The 17,058-nt window shown below is 36.2% G+C and overlaps 1 protein-coding gene across 5 annotated transcripts; it reads left to right on the top strand.

The window, feature by feature from the left end:
* The first annotated feature begins 2,139 nt into the window (after positions 1 to 2,139).
* LOC306908970 (aldehyde dehydrogenase family 3 member A2-like) lies at positions 2,140 to 11,196 on the top strand. 5 transcript variants are annotated; one of them, XR_013788050.1, is made up of 12 exons: positions 2,140 to 2,204; positions 2,711 to 2,891; positions 2,968 to 3,199; positions 3,446 to 3,528; positions 3,607 to 3,815; positions 3,884 to 4,001; positions 4,080 to 4,221; positions 4,297 to 4,463; positions 4,557 to 4,656; positions 4,740 to 4,978; positions 5,609 to 6,063; positions 6,887 to 7,182. XR_013788050.1 is itself a non-coding variant. In XM_079482279.1 (12 exons), the coding sequence occupies exons 3-12, from the start codon at positions 2,730 to 2,732 to the stop codon at positions 5,627 to 5,629; spliced, it is 1,473 nt and encodes a 490-aa protein (XP_079338405.1). In that variant the 5' UTR covers positions 2,140 to 2,204; positions 2,279 to 2,394; positions 2,709 to 2,729; the 3' UTR covers positions 5,630 to 7,181. The 5 variants fall into 5 exon arrangements, 3 of the variants coding, with proteins under 3 accessions (XP_079338405.1, XP_079338406.1, XP_079338407.1); XM_079482279.1 differs by adding an exon at positions 2,279 to 2,394 and having other exon boundaries at positions 2,709 to 2,891; positions 5,609 to 7,181; XR_013788051.1 differs by having other exon boundaries at positions 2,160 to 2,394.
* Positions 11,197 to 17,058: the final 5,862 nt, after the last annotated feature.

Raw genomic sequence — 17,058 nt, 5'->3', positions numbered from 1 at the left:
CTTAAGATGAGTTTAAAACATATATACAGAGGTAGACATTTTGACGGACAAAGGTAAACCATTCCACAATTTCGAGTTTCAAGCATCAGCAGATTTTTGGATCTTAGAGACCTCTGTGAGCTACAAACGTTTATAAGCTCAGTAATATATTTTGGTGCAAATCCATGCACAGCTTTAAAAGTACACAGAAGCACTTTGTACTTTATTCAAAACTGGACGGGTAACCACCAGTGTAAGGAGGCCAAAATGGGGGATATATGGTCTTTCTTTTTTGTATTTGTCAGCAAATATTGTATTTGTCTTGCTGCTGTATTCTTTGTAGACATTATAATGAGGACTGTCTGACCCCCAGATACATGGCATTATAGTAATCAAGACGTGACGAAAGTAAACGCATGAATTACCTGGGAATGTGAATGCTTGTTACTTAACTTTTAAGAAGACTTTTGTTTTTTAAGGTGACTCAAGGTAATGATTAAAGTAGCAGTTGATACCTTTACATCTCACTGACCTGACAGAGAATGTATCTTCTCTTTGGTATAAACAAGTGGATCCAACCTTTTGTGAACAAGGGCTCCAATATTGTCCACAGCAAATTTGAAGCCCACCACTCACAATTTACACCGAATAAGTATTTCAGAGCTTGGAAAATCTAAATTATATTCATTATCAAATTAACCAAACAAGAAGATACTAAATGTCTTAATTTAATTTGTAGTTTTTTTTGGTTTATTGAGACCAGAGCATCAAAAAGTGGTCTATTTTGTTCTTGTTTTTCTAAGAAATGTTATGTACTGAACGGAGTAGATTGTACAGTATTGGTTCTGGGGTGTGACCTATGATTCACACTGTGCTTACTGTATATGCATCACAGCATAACATCTGCCTTCATATTATTAATTTTATTATAAAATGGAACCTATTTTAAAAAAAGTTGAACTGATCGATTACAAAAGCTGCCAGCTGGGTCTTCAGTTGTAGTGTTTTAAGAGCAAGGGCATCATAAAGGAGTCTTTTGAAATGCTTCAGGCCGGACTTAACATACTTTACCTGACCTAGGAATAACAAATAATATTAAAGTTCAAAATGAATACAAAAATCAAAATTAATTACAAAAACACAACACCAGAAACAGTTTGAATGACACACCATCAACAAGGTGTTAAGTTCACTTGTCTCTAATAATCATGTGGATTTAAATAGTAAACATTATAATAAGGAAAACAGTAGATGTATTAGACTTTGGCCTGACACTAAATCTAACTAGTCATATAGCATTCCAGTACAAATCTATAATTCGTGTCAGAGCACATCCAATGATCCACACAACATTTAGACCCTTCCACCCTAAACAAACCTAACTCTTTAACTTGCTAATCCATACTCCTTAACGAGGCCACAACAATAACAAACAGCAGACTTTACCAAATGATTTGCAGTCTTAAACTTAAAAATCGATTCTATGACCTGTTGACCGATGATGTTTATATCTCACTCTTGTAAAGATGCAGATGTAGTATATAATGAATAATATGGGTGTATACTACGTAGTGCCAATTCAATGTATTAGAGTAGGCGAAGAAACTGAATAGTCTAGTGGGCGTGGCGTAGCATCACTGCGTGGTTTTCATATTCATTCGTTCTAAATATGAAAATATTTTCAGTTCAATTGTTATAGAAGTGTCTTGGTGTCGTTATACACGAATAAATAATTGTCCACACCACTGCCGATGCAGGTCATATAAACCCTTGTCACGTGTTTTCCTGTTACTCTTATCAGTGATGGGTAAACTGAATGACATGATTGGATGACAAAAAGGAATACTAAAGAGGAAGATATTCTTACAAGGTTCAAATTAGGACATACCAAATTTATAAAACTTTAAAAATAATAAATAAACATCCAACAGGATGTGAGCACTGGACTAGAGGAGTCGGTAGAGGGCATGTTATTTGTGTTTGTCAGATGTGTTGAAAGATGTTAACTAATGGAGTAGAAAGTTTATTTCTGTATCTTAAAAGAACGGATTAAATTAAGAGAATTTAATGAAAATATATAGAAAGGTTTTTTTTCCAAAACTCTGGGCCATACTACAACACAGTAGGTGGCGATAATGCGCCTTTTCGTTGGTGCCATCCGCCATAAAACCGAAGAAGAAGAAGAATGACATGATTGGCCAACCACTGTCGTCTGCGAATAGATGGTAATGCAATTATTTAACCCCTTTGCTGTGTATGTTAAAAAATATTTTAAATTAATACATTGCGTGTTATTTAGGGAAGGGGATGCATGTTCCTTTCACCGTACTTATTCGAATACGTCTAAACGGAAAATTATCTGAGCTCCGATGCAACCATTGGAGAGAAAATAAGTTCATGTCACTGCTTACAAAGGTGAGAAAGTGTGCAAAGTTAAACTTGTTTAATATGAACAGTTTAGTGACATGACATAAATTGTCGATAAGTTAGATGTTGCGCAATATATCGATACTCAAATTGTACATTTACCCTCATTTCACACTTAGGAAAAATTAACCATTAACTATATATTTTTTTGTTTTAATTTGCAGTGAAATCATAATACAAATCTATTATGGTTTCACCACAATCATAGTCAAACCATGAGATTTTAGTAGAAATGCACAGAATGCAACTGACTGTTTTCTGTTTTATTTCATGAATTCCTTGTCCACAAACCGTCCTTCTAGAGACTAGACTGATTTTCCGAAATGTCTAGGGAGCAGCTGGCCGTTCAACGGGCCAGAAAGGTTTTTCTGACTGGAAGATCTAAACCCCTGGAGTACAGAATTCAACAACTGAAAAACCTAAATCGATTCATTACAGAAAGAGAAAAGGACATTACTGATGCTATGAGAAAAGACCTCTATAAGGTAGATCAGTTTTTTTCACATTCTCTATAGTCAATCATTTATTTAGTGTATAAACATGTTGTTTTTTATGTGACAGAGTGAAAATTCAACACAACTGTATGAGATCCTAGGCTTGGTTGGAGAAATCAATCTGGCTGTCAGCAAGTTGGCTGAATGGGCAGCTCCTCGTCCAGTGTCCAAGAATCTTCTCACCATCTTAGATGAGGTCTTCATACAACCAGAGCCTCTTGGTGTTGTGCTTATCATTGGGGCATGGAACTATCCAATAGCAGTAACCCTACAACCCCTCGTAGGTGCCATTGGTGCAGGTAAGAATTGAAACCACCTTTTATATCAACATATTCACTTTGTTTGTGACAGTAATTTAATCCAGTATGCACTTCCTCATCCTCAACACCAATTTTGTCAAGCTCCAGAAAAACCAATAACGCACTGTTAATGTTTAATAAATTAGTCCATGTGGCTCATGTGCTTGATTCTTCTAAAGTAAGAATCAAGTTAATCTTTACCTTCATGGTTTCTAAAACCTCTGCTTGATATCTTTGATTCTTTAGGAAATGCTGCGATAATAAAGCCATCAGAAGTGAGCTCTCACACAGCAGAAGTTATGGAGCTCCTGCGTCACTACCTTGACCCTGTAATACTTCAGTCACATTCCATTCTTGAAAATATTATTGTTGGTATATTATAATTGAGCTAATATTAATGTATTCAGGAGATGTATCCAGTGGTAACAGGGGGTGTTCCAGAGACCCAGGAGCTGTTGAAGCAGCGTTTTGACCACATCTTCTACACTGGCAACAGCACAGTGGGCAAACTGGTTATGGAGGCAGCGGCTCGCCATCTCACACCGGTCACTTTGGAACTGGGTGGAAAAAGCCCTTGTTACATTGACAAGAACTGTGACATTAGAATCGCCTGCCGGTGAGTTTGCTATGAGTTAATAAGTTATACTAACAAATACTTCCTTTCTAATGCTCTTACATTTATAGCCGTATAACATGGGGAAAGTATGTCAACTGTGGCCAAACCTGCATTGCACCTGATTACATCCTCTGTGAACCCAGCATTCAGGACAAAGTGATTGATGAGATCCAGAAATGCATCAAGGTCTAGTATATACTGTACATTTTAGGGTTTATGTCTTTTACCCCATGAGTGCATCATTTTTTTTCCATGCACATACAGGAGTTTTATACTGATGACCCTAAGAGCTTTACTGACTATGGGCGCATTATCAATCAGCGCCATTTTAAGAGGTTAATGGCATTTATTGAAGATAGCACAGTGGCTGTTGGAGGAGACAGTGATGAAGCAGAGTGCTATATTGGTATGTATCCATTTTTTTATGGTTTTATAATAAATGTTTTATACGGTCACGATTTCCTGTATCTGTCTGCTTCAGCTCCCACTGTTCTGAAGGATGTGACATCCCAATCCAAAGTGATGCAGGAAGAGATCTTTGGGCCCATTTTGCCCATCGTCACAGTAAACGGTATAAAAGAAGCCATTCAGTTCATCAATGAACGAGAGAAGCCACTAGCACTTTATGTTTTCTCTTCCAGCAATAAGGTAACAGAACGCTGTATCCATTTTACAATAAAGCTATGATAGCTGATTGATTTATTATTCTGTGACTTCGAAACTATATTTGTTTTCTCTCAGGTTATCAAACAGATGATATCTGATACATCCAGTGGAGCGCTCTTAGCCAATGACTGTCTGGTGCATTACACCATCAGTGATTTACCTTTCGGTGGTGTCGGTGTGTGTTGTGCTTTTACTTAAAAGATCCATTCTGATCATTAACAGTGAAGGACAATGGATGCATTTTTTCTGTCTTATCAGGAAATAGTGGAATCGGTCGTTACCATGGCAAATACAGCTTTGACCAACTCAGTCACCTCCGCAGCTGTCTTATTAAGAAGTTGAACATGGAGATGATCAATCAGATGCGATACCCCCCTCACACTGCAGAGAAGTTACGTTGGGCACGCGTCTTTCTCTTAAAGCAAATCAATCTGGCTAAGTGGCGTCAGATGGCGCAGGTGGCTATGCTTGCTGCACTGGCAGCTTATGTGGTGAAGGTGAGATGTTGCCTCTAAATGAACGACGTATCTGAATATGATGTTTTGTTAATAAGGTTCGGAGGAGTATGTGCAGATAATTAACTCGGCTGGCTTCAATGAGCAATCACAGCAATCATCCTATCAGCCCTATAAGGAGTCACACCACTCCACATACAATTACTATCCGTCCCACCTTATTATCTACAAGGTGAACTCGTGAAATAATGCGTTGGGTTATAATAGGTTTTGTTTATATTTACAAAGTAGATAGCAGAAACTGTATATCTAAACATTACAAAAATGCAAAGTATAAACTAACACTCTAATAACCTTTCTGTAAATTCCTTATATGGACAGAATCCATTCCAGGAAATCCCCAGGTTAAAACATTTAATCGTTAAAAGTTTATTAATGACAAGTTTCTGCCATTTAATCTATAACCTTTTTAATATTTATATATACCACATAGTATGGTTTTGGTTTGGCTACTACACTAAAGTACTGATGATTAAAGTAAAATGAAAATATCTGTTCCTGGTTACTGCTTTATCATTGTTTCCACGTAGACAGTAACAGAAACCTTTGCCCTGACTCATTTCTTAACTTGGTTTCTTACTGTAAAGCATTTCTTGTGATTTCTTGTTTCAGAGATTGCTGAAGACAAACTGAAGATCTCTTTGGACCCACAGGAATTGTAAAGACTGTGATCAAGCAGTTTTTTTATACACATTAGACAGTGGATTGTATGTTTTATGTGCAATAGAGTCAATTAGATATAAAATAAATCACTTATCCAGACTACAAATGACTTTTACTGTAATACAAGGTAAGGTTTCTCTTGTGAGTCTGCATTCTTTTATTGGTCTGAACATATGAACATTTTTGCATAGACGGATCATATTTTGTACATCCTACTGACTCCTTTAAAGTGAATTGATTTATTATAGCTTGGAATCCATCGCCATCAAGAGAAATCAAATAAGGATTGTCACTTTTGTTATCGTTAAATAACCATTTTCATGAATAATCCATAATCAGCAATATATTCAATGTTTAACAGTTATATTTTCCTGTGTACTACTGATAAAAGGTATAGCAAGCCCGTAGGCAGGGGGGGTTCGGGTGGTTCGAACGAACCCCCCCTCACTGCCTAAGGTCCAGAATTGAAGTCGTTTTTTTTTCATGTGATTATTGTCATCATTGTTTTAATCAATGCTTGTGACAAATTTCTGGGTTGCTGTTTCCAATTAATATGATTATTATTGCAGGACGCGTGTGTGTGCGTGCGCAGACAGAGAGAATTCTCGCAATACACTTTTCAAAGCAACGTGAAGAAGCATCGCCTCGGAATGATGCAAAGATGCGACCTACTTGCGGCGCGATTCGCGCGAATGACGCGAATTGAGCGTTCGCGTGATTCGCGTGAGTTGAAAAATCTGAACGTTGGCGAAAATTTGCACAGCGTTAACGAATCGGGAGCTTGCTCTGGTAGGGCCGTGAGCGAGCGTCAGAATATTGGCTTTCAGAGCCGTAATTATAATAATAAAACATAGCAAAGAGGTATTGACAGAGAGTCAAGAAATTATGATGAGAATAATTATTATTAATATTTCAGTAAAGTTCATTAAATCTATTCTGTTGTTAGTGAGGGCTTTAAATTTATGAACTGTGTATGGACTGACAAAAGTGTTACACAAGGAAGCAATTTTACAAAAATACAATAAATATTTTAGGTGCATCAAAAAGCGTGCTGGTTAAGATACCAGCAGACAAGCTAATCCAGCACAAATTAGTGCATAAAGGTCCCCAAAATGAAGTATTTGAACCTCATAATTAAATACAAAAGGAGGAGAAAAACTGCAAAAAGGTCCACTTTTTGAAAAAAAGAACCTCCCCTTTCAACTGGCTGGCTACGGACCTGTATAGGGGGATTTGACTGAAATTAAAAACCTTTGTCTTGAAGGCATATCATCGAATGTTTATGTGTGTACTTTTTTTCTAAAATGAGGAGAAATATTAAAGAATAAGTAACATGTTGTGAGTGAAAACATAACTCATTAAATACTGTACATCATATAATCTTCGGAATGTTTGATTAAATCGAACTTATGATGAATGAAAATGAAATAGAATATTCCTTGTTTCTAGTGGTACATCAGGCTTTCTTTGTAAAAGTGGAATTGTATGCATCAAACTTAATAAACCTGGATGATGTTAAAGGGACCTTTGTGTCTTTTGATCGTGAAGAGGAGGGGGCCGTGATTGAAGTATGCGCCGCCCTCCGTTGAGCACAATAAACGCAGGCGTCGTGTTGCGTGTGTGTCCGCTACATCCACAACACCCGTGACTGGAAGGGAAGTGAGTACAGTTATTTTACACGATTTTGAACGACTAGCCAAGAAACTGTAAAATGCAAATAGGCGTTTTGTAGACATAGTGTTTTAAATATGTTTTGATTTTCTTCTTGTAAAATGAGGCTGTGTTTGTTTGGATAGATAACTACATAGATCGTGTGTTATCGTACCATTCTCATCCATTATCAGCAATATATTCAATGTTTAACAGTTATTGTCATGTGTACTACTGATAGAAGGTTGAGGGGGATTTGACACTAAAGTACTTGAAGTTTGTTTGTATAACTACTTAGATTGACTTGTGTTGTGGTGCGTTTCTACACTAAGATCAGTGAACTTCTCTAAAGAGCTGAAAACAACTTATAAAGAACAAACTTATAATAAAATTACCCTCTCTCTTCTCTCAACAGGTAGTGGTCTAGCTTTTGTTGAAACTAGTAACTTTGTATTATCACATATCGTAAATGTAAATGTTATTTTGCCAATGTCATTAGTGTTGCCCGTTGTTTTTCATTTACTTTTATTGATGAACATTAATGTTCATGAGATGCAAAAATATAGTCTGTACATTCATTATATATTGTGCAGGTAACCTTAAAGGTTTCCAATGTGTTAACATACAAATTAATCAGTAAACTCATGTAAAAAAATGTTTATTTATAATGTTAGTCATTCTGATTACATAAAGTTACAGCAACAGTTTTAGATCTCTTCATACACAGTTTCACTCTTCACTGTGTAGTGTAATATGTAACTTAATATTTGTTTGACATTCATTTCTTTGAATCATTTTGTACTTTTCTTCCTCACACATTCAGCTCCAAAAAGATGGAAAAGCAGGTTGTGGATGATGCGAGAACATCCTTCCAGTCGGGCAGGTCCAGATCCCTGCAGTACAGAAAACAACAGTTGAGAGCTCTGCACCGACTCATCACTGAACGCCACGCTGACATTGCACAGGCTCTTAAACAAGACATCAACAAGGTACGACACTTGTATTAACAAGAACAAATCAAAATCATAATTTTCTTTTAAAAACAAACTGAAATGTTAATGTGACTTTAAAACAGAGTGTGTATGACACTACACTATTTGAGCTTATCGGCCTTGAGAATGACATCAAGTTGGCAGAGAGTAATATGGCCGACTGGGCAGCTCCTCAGCCTGTGAGGAAGAACCTTGGCACTGCGATCGATGATGTATACATAAAACCTGAACCTTTGGGTGTAGTATTAATAATTGGTGCTTGGAATTATCCGTGGGCTTTGACCCTGCAGCCCCTGGTCGGAGCCATTGCAGCTGGTAGGCTGTGTCTTCTTTGCTAATGAATCTCTTTTATATTTTGCATTACCATTCCTTTGCATTAACACCCCTTCCTCTTGTTTTAGGCAATGCAGCGGTGGTGAAACCTTCAGAACTGAGCGAGCACTCTGCCAGACTTCTGAAAGAGCTTCTTCCTCAGTATCTTGATAAAGTACATTCAACTCATTTTGCCTTGATTTTAATTTCTGGAAACTGCACTTTATAAGGGCAATGTTAAAATCTTATACAGGATATGTATCCAGTGGTGACAGGAGGTGTTCCGGAGACCCAGGAGCTGTTGAAGCAGCGTTTTGACCACATCTTCTACACTGGCAACAGCACAGTGGGCAAACTGGTTATGGAGGCAGCGGCTTGCCATCTCACACCAGTCACATTAGAACTGGGTGGAAAGAGCCCCTGTTATATAGATAGGAACTGTGACATTGCTGTGGCATGCAGGTAGTGTTACACTTTTTGGAACATGAAAACAAATGGTTAAAAACAAGACAATAATTGCAAAATGTATTATCAGACGAATTACTTGGGGCAAGTTTGCGAATTGTGGCCAGACCTGCATTGCACCTGATTACATTCTGTGTGAGGCAAGCATCCAGGACAGGATCATTGAGGAGATTCGAAACACACTGCGGGTTGGTACTCGTGTTTTTAGGACTATGTAGCCCTGATCAAATTGGTGTTTGGATATAAATACAATTTTGACCATTCTAGGAGTTCTACCCTGAGGACTCAAAAACCTCTCCAGACTATGGTCGTATCATCAACACACGTCACTTTGATAGAGTAATGGCTTTGATGGAGGGATGCACAGTTGCTATTGGAGGAGAGAGTGATGGGTCACAGTGTTACATAGGTTACTTTATTTAAATGTACACTGGCTACAAATACTAAAAGCATTGGTTGCCAAAATTGACATGTTCTCTTTTTCATAAGCTCCTACAGTTCTTCGTGATGTTTTGCCCCATTTCAGAATCATGCAGGAAGAAATTTTTGGACCTGTGCTGCCCATAATCACTGTTGATAATATCAGTGAGGCCATCAATTTTATCAACAAAAGGGAAAAACCTTTGGCACTTTATGTGTTTTCCTCTGATAAAAAGGTGAGAAAAAAATGATCCTATTTTGGTTAGTTTTCTAGTATCATCAAAGTTGAGTTAATGCTTAAAAATATCTGCCAGTGTGTATACAGTAAACTTAATTCAATTTTAACATAATTTAAAAAAAAAAATCATTTGTAAAAACAAGACAAAAATAAGTTTTGCAATGTATTTCAAATCAATCAATATTTAATTTGATTTTAAAATTCAGTTCAATCTTATTTTTCTATGTTCTATTTAGGTGATTAAACGCATGTTAACAGAAACCACCAGTGGAGGAGTAACCGTCAATGATGTCATGATGCACTACACTCTTAATACTTTACCGTTTGGAGGTGTAGGTAAGCCAACCAATAAGAAATCACTGATCATTTGGAAATAAATACCACTAATGCACAAGTAAGGATGAATTCAGAATGTGCATATGATTTTGCCTTACATGGGCTTTCTCTCTGTAAAAGGAAACAGTGGAATGGGGAGCTATCATGGAAAACATACATTCGACCAGTTGAGTCATCATCGTGCCTGCCTTATCAAGTCTTTGGCTATGGAGGGTTTAAATGATGCCCGCTATCCCCCCCTAACAGCAGCCCGAGTGCGCAGGGCCAAAGTCGTCCTGCAGAGTCGCTTGTGCCGTTGCAGTGGCATGTGCGTGTGGGCGATCATCTCTACAATAGTGGCCATTGGTCTGCTCATTGCCTTACTAGTTACCTTTCTCACTTAAGATGCATCGTTGAATTCTTCTTTCTAATTGGTTAACACATGTTCCTAGGATGTGTTTTACATTGTCCGCAAGTGCACGGCTGTGAAGTCCTTCCTGACTGGTTTGTCACATTACATCCGTGTTGTAACTGCACAGTTAAACTATTAAACATTAGTCATCCAATGAGTATCATTTAACAAAAAGGCTCTGTTAAAAAAGGCATACGATAGAATTTTTTGTCATAATTCATTAACGTAATAAGTATTTCCCAACTAACTGCCTTTTGGATGAAACTATGCTTCATGACTTTAGATAATGCACTATTGTTCATAGTCACTGTCCACATCCAAAGGAGACTTTCATGTGATGCAACAGCTGCCGCTGCTTAAATTTCATTGCATATTTGAATCATTCTGATACAGTGAATGTTTTCTAGTACATACACATGTACAGTTCGTTTGTATGCGAGTTGATTTCTACATTCTTCAATACACTATAGACATACAGGAGTTGTTTTTTAACCATCTTGATAAGGCTTGTATAAAAATAAAATTACAATTAGCTGAACATATACTTTATATGAACATAGTATAGTTTATTTGCAAAAGATAACTTCTTTTTTAAATTTCAAAAATCATTTTTATTGTGTTATCATGCGTTAATTGTGTTTCATTGTATTTGTTGCTGTATTTTTGAAAGTTATTATTAATAATAAAAAATGATTGATATTATTTCGAATGCACAATAAAAACATGAATTTGGAAAATAAACCATTTTGTTGTCTGTCTTTGTAAATTAACTCTTCACTTGAATTAGTAGTGTATATTTGATCATCTTAATTTCAATACGGCAATAATTATTTATTGAAATATTTAACTTGAGCATATTATGCATTAAGTGAATGCTTGGCTGAAAAGATGTGTCTTTAATCTGGATTTAAATTGGGTTTGGTCTTTGTTTTCTGTCTTTACCCTCCTGTTCCTCGTTTTGTATTCTGATTTCCTTCCCTTTTTATTCCCTGTGTTTCGCCTGTCCTATGTCAAGACCTTTTGAAATGTTTCCACTAACACTTACGGCTAACCTAGTTTCGTTTTGCGTGCACTGACTGCTGTTACGGCTTGTCTTGTGCTTTAGTTATTGGTTTAGTATTTGGTTTTATATTGTAGTATCTTGTTTTGTCACCTAGTCCCCAGTGCCCTTTACTTCTGTCCACTGCACTCCCACTGTGTCCCACAGCTACTCCTTGTCGTCCTGGGTTTGGCGGCTGTTGATTCCTCTGCAGCCTCTCCCTACGTGAGTCTGCAGGGAGTTGATTATCATTCCTTGGACGACCCTTGACCATTATTCAAGTGTAAGAATAAGAGTAAAATTACGTCATTCTTATCATTTTGACACACGTGTAAGATTTTATTCTGAGTGGCTTTATACATACGGGCCCTGCTTTCTAAAGATGTCTAATCCATTATGTATTTGATTTTTCAATCATCAATCATTTGATTAAAAGCAATTTGAATTACCTTGTATGAAATGTGCTGTATAATTAGACTTGCCTTGCCTTATAGTAATTGTAAGTAATTTTAAATATGCACCCTTGATAAACGTAATAATCTATATAAAGCTAATATGATATATTACTGGTATTTTATAATATTTTATTATCGTGTTATCGCATCTATACTTGCGGCAAAACAGCTTTATTTTTGGAATTGCATATTTGTTACAAGGTGGAATTGCTGCAATTTCTAGCAATGTGCAGCAGAGGGCGCTCTCCTACAATTTGACAGCTACACATAAAACACATAAATAATCTGTATCACATAGCCTACTACAAAACTACTCAAGGATTAATTTGAGACATTTGGTATTCTATAAGCAGTTGTTAGTCTGTTTATTACTGATCAGACTGACAAAACATTGAGGTTATGACTACCTTTAACCACAGACCTAATTACACAACAAGGTATGTTAGGCCATACTATTATGATTATAGTCATGGCTGAAGGGTATTATTAGGCACAACATGAAAATCACACAATTGTTATTAAAATGTTACTTTATAACACAAACTGATTGTTATTCATTCTTTGAATTGGGCCGATAAAGTCTATAAGCGAATGTTGCTATGCAACAAAAATGATGTTCTCTTTACATTGAATGCAGTATTTCCAACAACACAATAATACAACTATTAATAATCAAACCCTCAATCACTGCATTGTCATTTGTAGTCATCACACTTTGTTTCTCAATGCTGTTACAATTCAATCAAGATTTAATAGATGCAAAATCTCAAATGATAGATGTTTCACTCACAAACTGAATTCGTTTTTTCATCTGTTGTCTCTTTTGCTAAAAAATAAATAAATAAATGGAAAACACACATCCTCAGTCTTACAGTGTTTCAGTTTCCATGGAAACACATTAACCCCTAACCTTGGCATGTAAGATGGTTATATGTGTGCGTTAAGTGACTGCTCCTCCTACGCCATGGCCGTTCTTTTCCATTCGCGACACCGCTCGACACACTTTTACCCTCTGTGTTTGCTTTCTCATATGTGCCAACAGATTGTTGCAAGCCAAATGACTAATCGACCGGCAATGAATGCAAAATCACGCATATGACATTTTCATTACCTCATAGCAGGCCGTTGACGTCTTCCATATTAGCAGTCAATTGCGAACATAATGCTTTTTTTTCACCAAACAAAATTGTGGACAGATTGAAAAACTTCTGATCTTATTCTTTGATCATGTTTGTAAGGAATCTACTTTTTAATGCTGTTTCAAGGCCAAACTGAAAATCATTCAAACTTGTCACTCTTCCTGTTAGTTTTGGTTTATGCAAAATCATCAATATACATGTAGAGTTTATAAAAAAAAGTGATAACTTTGTTTTTATCATGCATTCTAATTAATGTCAATCCAACTGCAGTTGGGTTGTTTTGATTTAAACCATAATAACTCGAAAATGCAATAAAACACAGTAAAATGTTTCTCAAAAAAGTCTCATTTTAGAAACAAACTTATATATATATATATATATATATGTACAATATACTATATATACTGTACATATACAAATACAGTAAACAAATAATAGTAATCACATTTTTGATGTTATGTTAACTGGTCTTAAATCAAACTATATTGTTTAATACAACTACATAAGGCTAGATTACAACAGTAAATTGTAAGGTTTAGGTATAGCACCTTAATAGTTATTACAATTTCTAAATATTAACAATGGAGTTTTGTTTGCCTTGTGGCTATGCAGAGGTTTATGTAAACACTTAACTTAATGGTTCCAGAGGCACTGCCTTCCCAGCCCACTTTAAATCACTTTCATGAGCAATTTAGTGGAAAATCCAGTGGTTTCCTTTAATCTCCTGTCTCTTATTTGCACTCTGTTGCTCAAATTCTCTCTCCTCCGCCAATGACTTCTTCCTCCTTCTGACTAACCCCGCTGCCTCTGTGGAGGCTCTATGTTCATTCAACCTCCTCTTAACAGAAGCCATGCGCTAACTCTCTGAGGCTTTTCACTGTAGCCATTGTTCCAACTTTTAGCTGCAAGGTCAAAAAGTGAGCAAGTCTCTCTCCTGCGTCTCTGAGTCGCAGCCTGATTCTACCGCTCGGTGAAACAGCCTCTCAGCTTCAGGGTTCTCAGACCCTCTAACAATGGCCAGTAAAGCATATGAGTGAGCCCATTGTCCCTGTCTCAGTGAACTGCAAGAATTTTAGTACAAATGTGCTGTTTTTCAAGCCACTGAGACATTGTCAAGGGCTTTGTTGTGACTAGTGTAGGCACAGCAGTTTTTGGTGGTGTGGGGGGTAATACATCTGACCGTTTCAGAGCAGATCTCAGGGGGAGAGTGATGTTTCATGTGAAGATGGATAAGTGAAACTCATTCTTCACACAGCTTTTGATACTGAGACTTTAGAGAATGAACAGGGCTTTTAAGCAGATCATTTATGTTTAGTGCATTCACATTTTCACTTTCATTAAGAAAATGTACTTTCATTAAGTGATATACATGAGTGCATTTGGTTCATTGAATTTCTTAAATACGGTAAATCAAAATTACAGATTCACCAATACAACATTTCTCCACTGACACCGATAGCTGATTATTCAGTATCTGCCGATACCGATTCTGAAGATTAAACTAATATTTTTTAACTTTCTGAATATTATTAATTAATACAATGATTATTAATATTGAGCATCAGACTGCTGATGTTTCTTAACATTTTCTAAATACAGAGCACAAATTTGTGGTATTTTCTCGTCCTCTTTTGATTGGCAGGATTTATCAGCCCTGATCATTGGCTGTTTTTTAAGTATGGGCCAATAGACGATAGTTTGAAAATCGGCCCATACCGATTATTGGCCGATATATCGGTGCATCTTTAATCAAAATTAGGGATTTTCACAAAACTGATGGCAAACCTCTTAAGATGTTGAATGCTTCTGAACAATTCGGATACTTTTTTCCGCTGAATATATGTAGGCCTATCTATTAGTATTTTTATTCAGCATCAATTTATACATTGTGTGAAATTTATGCAACATGTACATTTGTACATGTATAGTCATCGGTTCGTAATGACTGTAAATCATACTGTTTTTGCACAGCTTCTCACCAATATACATAGAATTACACAGGAAGTTACGATTCAAGTTCAAATGATTAATATTATTTGAGACAGTGGTGTTATGTAATATGAAAGAAAAAAACTAAAGATAAAACTCATGCAGTGTAGCTGTCAAAATTACACTAAAATATTTGGAATATTACAGAATTGTAGTATATTTTATTCTGATGTAAATAAATAAAACAAATGTGATGGTACTTTATTGCTTTAAACTCATTTTGACATTCTCACTTTTCTGCACTCTTCTCTTTGACTCATATGACCAGACCCTGCACAACTCCTAAGCTACCAGAAAAAGAATTGCATGAAGTTTTGGAACAGTCATATTGAAACACACAGATGTTTTACATCCATGCGCATAGTCAATCCCTTTTCTTCAGATCTGAGAGCGTAGATGTGCATTTATAGATTTGTTTAGGAGCTCAGAAGATCTAAGCATAACAGTATCAGCCGATTTCAGTGCCAACAGCATTTAAAGTTGAAATATTCCGTAAACTTTACAGACCCAGTTCTTAGATTTAAGTGAAACACATTTCTTTTTTAAATAGGAGGTCCTTTTAAAAAGTGATTAATAAGAATGAGTGATTCATCGTGAAGTCCAAAATGGCTGCTTTAAATTAGACCCAGATATTATCATCTTACGATGTAAACATGGACTTTCGGTTATTTCCTGCTGACATGTGGCTTCAGTTTGATCTGGCACAGAATTGAAGTTAAAATATTTATATTGATTGCTGAAGCCTCAGACCTTCCACAGCTGCTTACTGTTGTCATTTGTTTCAAATGAGCGTTTCTTTTTTATAGGGCCATCTAAGGGTTGAATGTTGAAATGCAAATATGGATTTCAGATAACTAAGAACCTTTCACCACTGCAATTAAGCCCAAAGCCACATGTTGATCTTTCCAGACAGTATTGATCTCTAGTTTCCAACTGGGGGTGACCATTTACACATTATTTTCAATCTGAGAAGGCGTTATTTGAGCTATTTGTTTAAGAGATTAATTACCTCTCCTATAGGCTGTAAACAATGCCGTTTCCATTATGTCTCAACCACTTAAAGGCTTTAATTTGAACAAATTAATCAAATGTTTGTTAGGGAGTTTTCATGTGTGTTTAATATAAAGGGTATGTAAAAAATAAATAATGTCTTTCAACAGAGCATCTATCCAAATATTTAGTGGTCTTAGTGAACTAACAAGACAACTCATTCAAGCTTTTTATCAGTATGTGCATTATTTTCAAACCCATGACCTTGATGTTGCTGGCACCATAATCTATTCAGAACACCTTAGCAGCTGCCTAACAATGTCCTGGAAACCACTCACCATTGCATGCCAATATGGTTAAGCAAGTTCACATTGTTCCTCAGAAAATGTGAGTCTACTTGTCTGTTTGCTTTAAAAGGCGAGTCAAGGATGCTGGGATGCTGCTGAGGAAAAAAGAATAAAGTGTGTACATTTTTTATTATTAAACCTCTGAGAATGAATCATCCTCACAAATGTATGCAGAGGTTCTGTTTATCTTTCTTGTCTCAGTCTGTTTGAGCTTTATTATGTATGTTTCAGGTTATAGCATGCAATATATCTTAGTCAGAGTAGAATTGTCACTTTATAATTCTCACTTTTTTTAAATTGACAACTCTCATTTTTTATGGAATATTGTGGTGTTTTTATATAAATGACTCATATGTGCACTTTGTTTTTTTAATCCACGTGCCTTCATAATTTTTAATCAAAAACGTTAACCAAGCGACCTCTCTTTACTTCCTGTCACGAGTAATGACGCATGGGCGGGGCCTTCAAACATTTATTTATGCTTAGGAAAAGATCAGCGACTAGTCCCAACTTTCTCATTTCAGAAGCTATTTCACTCAGATATTCGTCATGATATATACGCAAAAGGACACAATCGTTGCTTCCATTTCATGCCGACTTACATTTAAAAATTTAAGAATTGTGTATATTTCCACC

Source organism: Barbatula barbatula, assembly GCF_947034865.1.
Source record: "Barbatula barbatula genome assembly, chromosome: 19".
Lineage (NCBI taxonomy): Eukaryota > Metazoa > Chordata > Actinopteri > Cypriniformes > Nemacheilidae > Barbatula > Barbatula barbatula.
Note: the sequence above shows the minus strand (reverse complement) of the source record. Positions and strands in the feature narration are given on the sequence as shown.